The sequence below is a fragment of the Amblyomma maculatum genome, chromosome 8 (genome assembly GCF_055883805.1).
Source record: "Amblyomma maculatum isolate TAMU_Amacu chromosome 8, ASM5588380v1, whole genome shotgun sequence".
Classification (NCBI taxonomy): Eukaryota; Metazoa; Arthropoda; class Arachnida; order Ixodida; family Ixodidae; genus Amblyomma; species Amblyomma maculatum.
In genome coordinates this window covers 74520049-74532795 of record NC_139351.1, presented here as the reverse complement: position 1 = coordinate 74532795, position 12747 = coordinate 74520049, and the positions used below count along the sequence as shown (strand labels likewise).

The following is a 12747-nucleotide window of genomic DNA, read 5'->3' as shown; positions in this document are numbered from 1 at the left end:
AGGCTTCTACCTTTCCATTTGCCAAATGCGATTCACAGAAAAAGACGCTAATCACCGGGGGACGTGCATTTTAACTTGGCCGATATCTCAGTAATCGCAATACCTCCTTTACGTGTTAATATATGCCTTATGTGGGCCTTTGCGGGGCTTCGGTTTATTTGTATTTTTGTATAATGTGAAAAAAAATTAAAAAACTAAAAGTGCGCCAGACCGCAGCATTAAAAGCGAATGACGCATTAAAAGCGAATGACGAGAGCGCTGTGCGTTTTAATGTAAGCACGCAGCAGCGATAAATACTAAGGCTCCAACCAGTGTGAGCAGTCGTGCTGGCTGCGTATTGCAAAATATCTTCCGCGCATTTTCCAAGCCCTTAAAATGAAGTCGACAGTGCTCTTAGGTGCTCTTCTTATGGTCTTGTTCGCAACTGCAAAGTAAGCTTTACATCTTAATATGTTATTTTTGTAGTTGAAAAAGAAATTGAGAGAGAATCAAGACCTTGAACTGCCACAGTGCAAAATTTACTACTTATGCATAAAAATATTAATAGCAGTCGAAGTTCTAAACACCTCGGTTGGGAGCACCCCCCCCCCCCCCCCATGCTGGCAGGAATTTCATTTAGCCAGGAATCGAAGATGGATGAAGCTCTGATTGTTGTTTTATTAGACTTCTTTCTGTCTTGTATTTTCAGTGATAATTTCTGTAAAATTTGAAGTTAATTGCAGGTGAGCTTCACAAATGCATGCGTGTCACTCGCTAATAATGCAGCTTCCAATACATACAACTGCTTATTTATATCCTGCCGTCCCCGCTGTTTGACTGACATGGCACTGAAAGAAAAGTGTATATTTTATTTTTTTCCGGGTCGAAGAGGACGGTTTAGCACAATGCATGCTCTAGGTAACTTCATTTCTACATGCAAATTATAGTCTTTGAAGCAATCTGCATTTGTGTCTTGTAGAAGTGCCATTTTTGTTCTAGTACAAGGTATTGATAAGGAGAGAAAAAAAACGCGAAAAAAAGAATTGTTGGGCTACTTGTTTTATGATTACGAATAAAAACAGTGCGAAACCACGGCACCACAAAAAAGAAGCACAGACACCAGCGCTGACGTACAACTGAGCGTATTTCGAGGAAGCATGGAAATACGAAACTAGGCAGAAAAATATCCCAAAATTACTGCATATATCATTTGTCTCTATCTTAAAAAGCTTTTTCTTTCGTTCTATAATTTAAGAGATGATTCATTAAGCAATGACCCTTTTCTCATTAATAACGAAGGCTTCGAAAAGCTCCCGTTTTAGATGGCAACTATACGTGAGCAACACTTTGCACTTCCGGAACTGAGGAATGCACCCGCACATAGTCACGTATTTTGTCAGAGTGGCAATTTGCTAGTCCTCACGTCATTCGCGATCTCTCTTAACCTGTCATTTATGCATTGCCCGGTCTGGCCGACGTATGTGGCAGCGCAAGGCAGAGAGATCTCATAAATCATCTCGCTTGCACATTCCACAAACTGCGTCACGACTTAGTAGTACATTAAACTTGCTCTCGCTTTTCACAATTTACTTTTCGCGCTTTGTGCGCAGTTTGTTAGGAGCTGAAAAGAGGAAGCGTACACCGCCAGGATCCACGATCTTTACCCGATGGCTAAAACGGGAACTTTACGACGACTTCGTTATCCATGACACAGGGGAAAATTGCTTGAGCGAACCATCTTTTCACTTATAAAAAAATTGCATTTTTAGATATTGACAATTGATATTAGCAGTTTTTGTGATTTTCTTTTGCCTGCTTTCCATATTTGCAATCTTGCACAAAATAAACTTAGTTTTAATTCAGTGCTCGTGTCTGTCCTTCTTTTCTGTCGTCCCGCGGTTTCACGCTATTTTTATTTAAAACATGCAGGCCAACGCAATAGTATTGTTGCATTTAAAACCTTGCTATCTTCTTGAGATGCCAGGCTCCAGTGTCTCCACCTTTGCGACGCCGTTGCCCCCAATGGGTAAGTACAAGTTTGTAGAAGATGTGCGCATGATTGGCCATCTTTATTGGTCATACCTACTCAGTCACCGTTCCAAGGGCTGGTAGAAATATCTATGACGGGGCAATACAGAATATAAACTTTAGGACCTAGTAACTGTTTCTGACGTTTCAATATAAATTTCCCTGTAAAGGAGAATCAGACTAACCTACCCGATTATGAAAGAAATTTAGATGGATTTTTTATGCTAACGGGACTATACCATCACCGTTTGTATGCAGCGCTTTATAAAGCACACCTCTATAAAACATGTTTAGGTAGTTGCCCTTGAGGGCACTAATATTCGCAATGCAGAATCGCAAATTTTCACGCATATAGGAGATTCACTTACAGCGCCATAGTGCCCTGTCAGGCAAAGGAATTCGCTGCTGCCTTTTTCATTTTCGTGTATGAAGGTGACAGCTCCGTGAAACAAATGTAAACCAGAAACTAGCGAAAAAGAGCAAATATTGTTTTCGCATAAGTTTTGTAGTCAGGCAGTACCCATTTCGCAAAATTTATTTAAATTGCGCCATCACAATGAGCCTTTTATCATATATACTTTCTTACAGTGAGCTCTGCAGGACGTGAATTGTATTCCCAGTGATGTGATTAGAAGAGGGAAAATTATTCATGTAGTGAATGGTACATTTCTATACATACAAATAAGAACGATGGCATGGCGAATTCTGCGCCGTCGAATACAGACCAAGCACTGCTGTATGGACGACCATAAAGGACATGTGGTACTTCTTATAGGCATGTAGATGGACGCCAAAGCTACCGAATAAAATGAATAAAAAAAAACACAAATGAAAGAAGACTATCTAGTCGAGCTTTACAGAGGCAGCGGATCTTAACACACAGGCCGAATGCCAATATGTTGACGTGTGAAATAACCGGTCCGCGCATCTTTGTTTCTGATTCAACGTAGCATATTCAATATCGTTAGCATTTCAATATTTTGGTGTGGCATGAAGCCTTTGTTAACGCATGAGTTGAGTACCAACAAAAGATTTTTGAAATTTGTGTTGCTCTGAAGAACTTTTTCGGTCCTCATATTCGCCTGATCGATCTACAAAGCCCTTCTTAGAGAAAAAAAAATTTAATCTGAAATACCGGTTTCTAAAATATGTCCCCGCTGAATAGTAGACGCGCATAAAATATTGAGCCGCCAATTGCAATATTGTGGTTTTGTTTTCATTCTCCTCCATGTATATACAGTGTCCATATCTGTGAATGTTTTATAAGGCTTTTGCTAATGATGTACGTTTAATGATACCGAATCCAACTTAATACTCTGGTCTAGTGAGTATAACAATCAATACTTTGAGTTATAACGCATCAAGTTGTCATGATCAGTCACAGTTGCTCTCTCGAAAACGTATGACTCTAAACTGCAAATTGGCTTAAAAAACGGACACAACTTCCTTAAACCGAAATAAAGATTTTCCACAAGAGGAATCATCTAGAGCAATTAGATATCCTGCAAAATTAGAGTGAATTTTATTGAAGAGGATATCAGAATTATAAATATGGAAGCGCTCTCTTAAAGTTCAGACTTTTTCTATTCTCGTTAACGTTTTAATTGTATTGGTCATTGCCTCGTATCACAAGTTCATTTAACCAGTTTCGTTTCCAAACAGATGTCTTTGAATGCAAATAATAACACTGTTAAGATAGACTGTCTATTAAAATTTGTAAGCGTTTACATATTCGACAGTAATGGACACACATTGTAACTTCTTAGGAGGGTAGGTAAATTTGAAAAAAAAAAAGCACTATTCCGTTTATTTCACTGAGCAACCTTGTTTCCACCTGCAGTGCGCTCAAGGAGCCCGACCTCAATCTGTGTGCGCTCCGGGTTGTGTTTGCGGTCAGCCACTTAACCCCGGCCCGCATAGTCGGCTTCCTTGCAACAGAGAACAGTTTGTACGACCGCCACGACGGCCTCATCAGCACCGACCACGTCCTCAGGGCCCGCAGAGGCAACGTCCTATCGCAGCTAAATAGCCCGATATACACATTCTGTGACACGCATGCTACGTACTGTCAATATGGAAGTAAACATTTGGAATAAAGCAAAGCGAAAATATAACGTTCATAAGTGTATTTAGAGGCATGTAAATCTACACAGTTGAAAAATACGAGGTAAGTGCATTAAGCAATAACTACATTTTACACATTAAAGTTGGTGATACCTTCATACAAAGAATGAATAGTCTTCATATAAATTTAAATGGTATGTTATTGTTGTCTACTTTGACGTATCGTAGCTACTCAAGATTGAGATACGCCGTTGTGGAGGACCAGAAATTTCAACCATCTGGGATCTTTAACTGAACTGACTTGGCGGCTTCCATTTCATCTTGACTGAAAAGCTGCCTCCAAAAGATGGATTAAATTTAAGTTTTATAGCTATACACGTTGCTATGCGAGCATGACTTGAATCACTAGTACTCTGTCAGAATGAGCCCCTCTCGTTCGAAGTGTCCTTGATCTCCCCCAGAGCCGACTAAACAAAAGATCTTGGGCATTTTAAGCTGCCCAAGTAAAATGTACTAGCAAGCGCTTGAAACACCGAAGAGTAAGGCACAAAATATATCCATTGGAGAGCATTTTATTATGTCTATTTTGAACGACTTAGGCGCACAAAAGATGTAAATGAAATTGAAAGAAACATGACAATATTTATGCCAGCGATGAGCGATATAGATACATTCAAAATAATAAAACTGAAGTAGCAGTTTTTGTCACTGTAAAAGAAATATTAGCTGAAACAAAATGTGTCACAAAATAAATTGGTGGTGCCAAATGCTCCTATTTTCAAACCATTAACCACGAAGGAGAGGCGCACCGTTAAACTGCTAACTGCCAAATAAAGGCTTCATGTCTTTCAGCCCAGTACACAACGCAACGTTGGGACATGAGGCTGTTCTACATTTTCGCAGACAATAGGAGCGCCACATAAAATCCAAGTAACTGCCCTTGAGATAATAGGACAGTCTTGCTACAGGTGTGTTGGGCTGGGCTATTCTTCCATATGATGCATTAAATATTCGTGCGAGTGTTCTGTGATGCCAAGGTGTGTACGGCGCTATAAATCAGCCTGCAAATCCTTTGTAAGCAGGCGTGGAAGGAGGAGTACACAAAGTACCGCTCGGGGCTTGTTTGCAAGGTGTGTGAAACATCCTGCTGCTGACGCTGTTGTGCGGCAAGTACGATGCTTTCAATGGCGGCTGTAATCGCGCTGGCTACGGTGCAACGCGCAACACAAACTCCAAGAAACATGAATGCCGTTAAAAGTTTCAACTTCTATCTAGGGATCACAGGCAGCCGCGAACTATTGCAATTTAAGATTCCGAACTGCGCATTCACGCGAGTAGTAAAATCACGCTCAGCCCGCATTCCGTGTGGCTCTGTTTTCACTTCACTATAAACGCCATCGCATCGGTTTACCTAGTTTGGGCTTAACGCCAGAACACCACTATAATCTCCAATCCCTGTGTGCTGTCATAATTTTAGCTTACGTCACTTTTTGGTGGTACTTTCGATAGGCAATAATGTTGACTTTCGAGAATCATGACCGAGACCTTATAATCTTTCAGAAGCGATTGCTTCAAACCCGAGGTAGCTCCCGCTTTAAGAAGCCGCAGCTAGTGTTTTTCGACGTATGCAAGCTCCGAATTTAGTGTGCTTAGGCAGCTACTGACTGAAAGCACTTCATACATTGCATCGAAAAGTAAACAAACGTTCTTTATTTCTCAAACGCTGTTTGCTGTGACGTGTTTGCCAATCAGAAATGTTACTCTTATTAATGGGTTGCAATTTACTTCAGTCAATAAAACTCGTTACAGTAGACATGTGGACTAGAAATTGTCATAGCTTTAAGCACAGGGTTAACGAATTGACAATTACTGGCCCTGAGCATTCCAAAAGGCACGAAAAAAAGAGACCCATAAATACACTCAGAATTAAGATAATTAAATCGCTGGATTGTCATTAAGTACGTGTTTCTTCATCGACCAAGCTTTGCCATGACACTTGTCACGGTAAATTGGTCCTACCGAGATATCCATTGCCTTCACTATCGTCTTCTTCCTTCATGAGCATATAACCGAAAGGTAACTTGTGGATGTTTATTCCTCATTTAACCGCAATTACCGCGCCACGTTTGGCATCACTTTTCAGCGGTTTTATTACGGTCTGTAATATGGATACTGTAATAGATAATCTTTAAGGTGCCAATTTATTACAGTGGTAGTCGAGTGTTTCGCGTTACATGGCAAGGACTGGTCAAAGCACAGTGCGCAAGTCGCTTGAACATTGCCAACACGTCTTACTGAAATAAGTGAAACTAATTTTGGACAGCAAGGACTGAGTAAATACAAATTGTGGTTACTTATACTGCGGCCAATGATAATCTAGAAACTGAGCTTGGTGTGTTATAAAAATGGAGCAGCCACTCCAGACAGAGGTTCCAGTGCTCGTAAAAAGGATCGCACAGTGAGCAGCTCAAATCGAGAGTTCAAGTTACGTACACGGGCCTCTAAATAGAGGACAGCATTTGAAACTGATTTTGGCAACCCCAAACATAGTCGTAAAGCGCGCCTCTCCAGTGGCAACAAAGGTCGTAGTTTGTATTTAGGACTGCCCGAGAAAAGAAGACAGCCGAACTCCTGAATTGGTCCTATATAAGTTTTATACAGAACCAAAATAATATCTGAGCACATACCTAATTTCTTAGGGCTAATTCGTATCAGGCAATCAAAGGCTATCTTACCTTTCAGGCAATTACTTCGGATATGAGGGCGCCAGTCCAATTGCAAGTGGCATAATACACCCAAGTACTTCAAGGATTCAACCTGCGGGATTTGTGAACCGCATTATAAATAAATATATAAAGAGGGTGCGCCGATTGAAAAACGAGTACTGAGGATTTCTTCACGTTAAGAAATAATTTTACTCTACCCAGCCAAACTTAAGGTCATTCAAGTAGGCTTGCAATAACTGGTATAAAGGATGAACATCAGAAGAGAAACAGGCAATATCATCCACATACTCGGATGAACAGGAATATCCCTCATTATTATATTAAATAGCTATAGAAATAACACTGATCCCTGAGGCACGCCTCTAGATTGGTAATAAGCTTCAGAAGTTAAAGAACCTCTAGTGCAGAAAAAAAGTCCTATTCCTTAAAAATTCTTTTAGCCATGCAAAAATGTAAAAAGGTTGCCTAATTTCGTTTATCTTATTCAACAGTATAGAGTGTTCTGCACTGTCATATGCTTTGGCGATATCTAAAGTGACCAATGCCGACACTTTTTTCTTCTTCATTGTTAACCTAATTCTACTCTCCAAATCTGTATAAGCCGTCCAAAGCGAGGACCCTTGACGAAACCCAATCTGTGCATCACTAAATGCATTCAGGGTCATACCATGGTTTGTGAGACGCAGGTGAACTATGCGTTCAATAGGTTTCACTAGATTTTAAGTTAGAGAAATCGGCCGAATATTATCCAAATGAGAACTTTTTTTCGGATCTTTGAGCATTAGTATATTTTAGCTACTTTCTAGTCTTCAGGTAACAAGCAGTTTCCAGGGAAATATTTACAATATTCGACACTTCCGAGTTGTGGTCCTGCACTAAAGCTTTCAGCATAGCGGTTGTAATACCATCACACCCAGGAGCTGCAGGTTTCCGAGCAGCTGCTATACAATGCAATTCCGATGGCTAAATCGTAATGAAATCAGCACATGGCTTAGGTTGAAGTAACGGAACCACTGTTCGCGCTTGAAAGCGAATAGCAAGACCGTTCGCAATTTGTTCATGTTTATTTTTTGCTTCATGGGGTGATAACACCTCTGCCTCGATTACATGTGGTGGAGATGAACTTTAGTTGCGTTCCATGAATCTATACAATGCCTTCCGATTATTTTGTATTAGAGAGATAAATATTCATATTAGCATTATACTCATACTTTGCTATACGAATCTTTTTTTTTTAAATGAAGCCGCATAAAATTTATAATTAATCTAATCTTGGGAACACTGGTTATGGGAAATGCTCTTCCATGCAGCTTTTCTACAACGGAAAGCTTCTTCGCATTCCTTATTCCGCCATCGTCACGACATTTTGTTAGGGACAGACGATTTTACAGTGAACACTGAACGCTCAGTGGCATCTAACAGAGAACAGAGTGCTTGTTAACGTGCGAATGCTCGGATGATGCTATGGAGGAAAAAAGGAATTTACAAATTTTTTAAAGAGTTCATGGTTGACAAATTTTTTTTCACAAGTAATTACTCGAAGGGGAGAGGATACTATATTAAACGTAACTAGGAACTGGTCGTTAGATGTACCACAATCCACCATCGCCCACAATGAGACAATCTATTTGCTGCTAACTTAAATCAATTACTGACCTAGAAGCTGCTCGCATGTAGGTTATGCCTGGACTATTACGGCCACGCACATCATTTACAGACATCCAGTTCCAAAGCTGCTACCCCCATATATCTGAAAGGTAACCCCAAATAACATGGTGAGAATTAAAATCGCCAGCAATAATCAGTCTGTTGGTTGAACTCAATATACCACCTAAACAAACTGTTATACGGACCCCTGTTGGGAAGTAGACATTTGCAATAGTGAGAGGAGCACACTGTGAAATTGCGATATCAACTGCAAGCAGTTCGCTGTCTTGTCATAGAATTTTGTGTGACACCTTCGTCTGATGAAATGTTTTGACGAACTTATAGTTAGCAAGCCGCCGCACCGGCCTCTAGTGCGATCTGATTTAAACGTTCTAAAATATTTGGGAGAAAGTGTAGTAAAATTATGTCTGGGTTGAATCTTAAGATAACAGTCTGTAATCGTGAAAAAAAATGCAGTTGGACGACAATGCCGCTGTAGTCCTTTTAACCCCACCCCGATTATTGTAGAATCCGGGATGTTGTAACAGCCTCCTTTAAGACATCAGTGTTATTCTGAAGATTAGGGGAACCTTTTCCTTTTTAGTGTTAGAATGGCGGATTTTGAAGGAGTGGAAGAAGCGCGGCGCTTCTGGGATGAACATGTCATCTCTAGATCCAATGGGTAAACGGTGGAGACGTGAGTATCCACTGGACCCTGACCCTGCACTTTCATCGAAGAAAAAGGAGTAGGCGTTGCTTGGGTAGAATCTCCATCAACAGAGGTCCTAGCAACAATAGGAGCATGGCATTCAGCTATACCAGGGTTGCCAACTTGCAAAGCTGCAGTTTCGGTAAAGCCAATCTTTGTAGCTATGACCTGTGACACAGCTTCTGTAAACGTGATTAACATACGCTCGATGACACCCTCAAGTGATTTCTCTACATCTGAGACAACCGACTTTGTCTGGCCTGCTTCCACATCCGAACCTTGTGTTTTTGTAAAAGCTGTATATGAATTCCTCTTATGGTCTAGCTGTTCATAGGCATCTGCTCTAGAGCACTTTTTATGCTGAATAATGTCGAGAACCGCTAGCTCATCTGCGCGTTTTGGGCATGTATCATCATCAGCAGGGTGATCTGTGTGACATAGTCTGCAAATTAGCACAGCAGACGTGCAAATGTGAGATGAATGGTTGTCTCCGCGCAGTCTGCAGCCTGTTGCGGATTTGCACGCCTTGCTGCTGTATCCAAATCGCCAGCAGTTTTTGCACTGCAAAGGGCGAAGCTGCAGGGGATCTACACGGTACACAATGGGCCATACCTTATTCTTTGTTGTACAGTTAGAGCCAGCAAAAGTCTCTGTCATCAATTCTGTCGGCACCATGGAGCCACCAGCATCCCTGCTGCAACGGAATAGTGATATGATGCCAACACCAGCCTCTTTAAATTCCTCGTTCAGTTCTTGCGGAGAAGCTGATGAATTCACGCCGCGTATAATACATTTTGAACATGCCAGCTGTTCAGGTATAAAAGGCTTTACTGGCAGTGATGCAAACGATGTGCATCGAAGCAAGTCCGACACACACTGTTTATTCGAGGACTTACTGAGGATACCTCTCCTGCCAAACGGACGCACCTAAGAGATTTTTAGGTAGTGGGGGGTGAGAGCCTTTAGTTGCTCCTAGATTATTTTTGGATTTTTCAACTTCAGTGCTCCATCCCCAATTTGGTAAAGAATACCAACGGTATTACGCTAATTCCATTCCTTCCAAAAGATTCCAAGCCCAAGCTTTGGGCCTGCAGACTGGCAAACCAGGATGCCGAACCCCACCTGGGGAAGCCAGAGACATTATAGGACTATTTGTACATGAACCCTAATTTTGGTTTAATACAACTACTGGCCAATCCCCCGACGTGAAATGGCCTCACCTGAGAGAACGGTCAGGCTCGCAGACAAGACAGGATACAGCAGTCAAGAGGAGACAGCAGAAAACTTCCTTCTCTACTCCCAAGTACAGCACACTCTAGTGTCAACACCACCAGACCCAGCCGCATGTCGTGCTACGCTGGGCCTCCACGACGAATATGTGATGCTTGCTGAGACATTTCTCCACTTAGCATCACAGGCAGTGGCGTTGTTTTCAGATCTGAGAAGGATATATAGTTTAAAATTGTTTCATTCTCCATGCAGTGAATTAGATTCAAATTTCTCCAAGAATTCCGCTTTGCTCATATCCGGTAGGCGTTCACGCACGTCTCCCTGACATTTGCATTATAAAGCTTTTGTTCTTATAACGTAAGAAATATATTAAAAAATCTCTCGTTTCTTGAATTTTTACAATTTACTTATTGGATTGAAAGGAAAATATCGTTCAATAATCGGAGTATTTTGGCAATGATAAAGCGATGGCCGGCCGCTATCTCGGTCCCGACGTATTCACAATTCATTTATGGGGGTCGCAATGTATTTTGTTCCAGGCTGCTATCATGATAGGAATAAGGATCGGCAAATTCGTGAAACTTATTTTACAGGTGGGCTTAAAATTTAAGATTAGTTTTTAATTAGAAGACAGAAATTAGAGGTGACTAGGATCCAAATCTCGGGCAATCAGTCATGGTTTAGGAGCAGCTTTCCTTCTAAGAGTTTGCTAAACTGAGTGTTGAGTGACGGTTGTCACGCTATCTGCGGAGTGCATGAGGATTTTGATATAGAACGATGCGAAGCGCTTGTGCGTATCTTGATTGCGATGAGGTTTAGAGTTCAATGGTTTCTGGATTGAGTGTGTGATGGTTCTCAACAAACGAAAAACAATTAATTTGTAGTCCATTAATCCTTTATAATATTGCCGGAGCTCTAGCACTAGTTTTACGCCAGAGTATTTAAGTCGAGGATAAAACCAGAAGTGCAAAAGGCATTTACATCGCACCAGACGAGTACGCGCAAATTCAGATCAGATTAAAAATACTTTGAAGCTATTCCTTGGTAATACAGAATGAGATGGCCCGAATGCTTGCTTTATTAATGCCGCTGATGTTTCTGTGCGCGTTCATACTGCCTGTAAAGACGACCACCGCAACTGTATGCCTTTCACGGTTGAACAAATTTTTCTTTGCAATCAATGATTAAACTTTCTTTTTTGCAATACATTCCATGTGCAAATTCCATTCAATTGTCCTACCACAGTTTGGTGTGTCTACAAACAATAAAACTGTATGTATAGAAAAAGTATACTTTGGAACATACATAAAATAACACACGATGTAACAAAGATCAAGCGATTTTTACATGTTAAAAGATATATAGCAAAAAAGGTGTTTCAGCAATACTAGAAAACTTTGGCTGCTTCAAGGCATAAATATCTGAACTAATGTTAATAGTTTCGGAAGTGACGTAGCGTGCCCACAGAAAAGCTCACTTTTTTAGCGTGCGCATACAGAAATTGTGGTTATTCCAATTTATTATTTTTGTTAAACGATAAACGCTGCGTCCGCCTCATTACAGTAGCAACACCACACTTTGTTATTTTAAGAAATTGACTTTTTTCTATCTTGAAGATTTAAAACGGTTTAGTGAACTATCAGTTAAAAAGCCTATATTATTGGCCAATATATGCAATTTTCGGACTCAACATGTATTGGAAATATTAATATCTGAGAAACCTTACATCGTATAGGAAGAATTTATATTATTCCTTATTCACTGATTCGGTTTTGATGACCATTTCTGTACCAGCACCTACTATCTAGCAAAATGGCAATTGCTGATTCTGCTGAAGACACGGAAATCTAATTTCAAAACATAGAATGTCAAAGAACTTTTTCGAAATCAAGCCCTCTCTGGTCCTGATAAAAAAATGTAATCATCATCATCAGCCTGACTATACCGACTGCAGGGCGAAAGCCTCTCTCATATTTCTCCACTTAACCCGGTTCTGTGCTAGCTGCATCCACTAGACCCTCGCGAACTTGTTAACCTCATCCGCCCACCTAACTTTCAGCCGTCCCCTGCTACGCTTTCCTTCCCTTGTAATCCAGTTTGTTACCCTAAGCGACCATCGGTTATCATCTCTCCGCACTACATGTCCTGCTCATGCCCATTTCTTCTTCTTAATGTCCTTGAGTTATTCGAGTTATTTCTCTGACCCACTCTGCACGCTTCCTATCTCTAATGTTACCCCTACCATTTTTCGTTCCATAGCCCTCTGGGTTGTCCTCAACCTAAGTAGACCTCTCTCGGTTAGCCTCCACGTTTGAGCCCCATAGTGCTGAAACGTATGGGGCTGAAAGAAATGTAACAGCTTGC

At 40.9% G+C, this 12747-nt stretch overlaps 1 protein-coding gene across 5 annotated transcripts; it reads left to right on the top strand.

Annotated features, from left to right (window-relative positions):
- Positions 1-272: 272 nt before the first annotated feature.
- LOC146181535 (uncharacterized) lies at positions 273-6943 on the top strand. Of its 5 annotated transcripts, none has more exons than XR_014700224.1 (5): positions 275-431; positions 689-722; positions 1909-2005; positions 3848-4174; positions 6814-6942. XR_014700224.1 is itself a non-coding variant. In XM_084576580.1 (5 exons), coding segments are annotated over exons 1-4 (333 nt in total). In that variant the 5' UTR covers positions 279-430; the 3' UTR covers positions 4104-4174; positions 6814-6943. The 5 variants fall into 5 exon arrangements, 2 of the variants coding, with proteins under 2 accessions (XP_084432705.1, XP_084432706.1); XM_084576580.1 differs by having other exon boundaries at positions 279-431; positions 1964-2005; positions 6814-6943; XR_014700222.1 differs by lacking the exon at positions 689-722 and having other exon boundaries at positions 273-431; positions 1957-2005; positions 6814-6936.
- Positions 6944-12747: the final 5804 nt, after the last annotated feature.

Coding starts and splice junctions, on each gene's coding strand:
- LOC146181535 (XM_084576579.1), top strand. CDS start 376: ATGAAGTCGACAGTGCTCTTAGGTGCTCTTCTTATGGTCTTGTTCGCA. Junction 432..1,963: donor GTCTTGTTCGCAACTGCAAA/GTAAGCTTTACA, acceptor TTGAGATGCCAG/GCTCCAGTGTCTCCACCTTT. Junction 2,006..3,847: donor GACGCCGTTGCCCCCAATGG/GTAAGTACAAGT, acceptor TTCCACCTGCAG/TGCGCTCAAGGAGCCCGACC.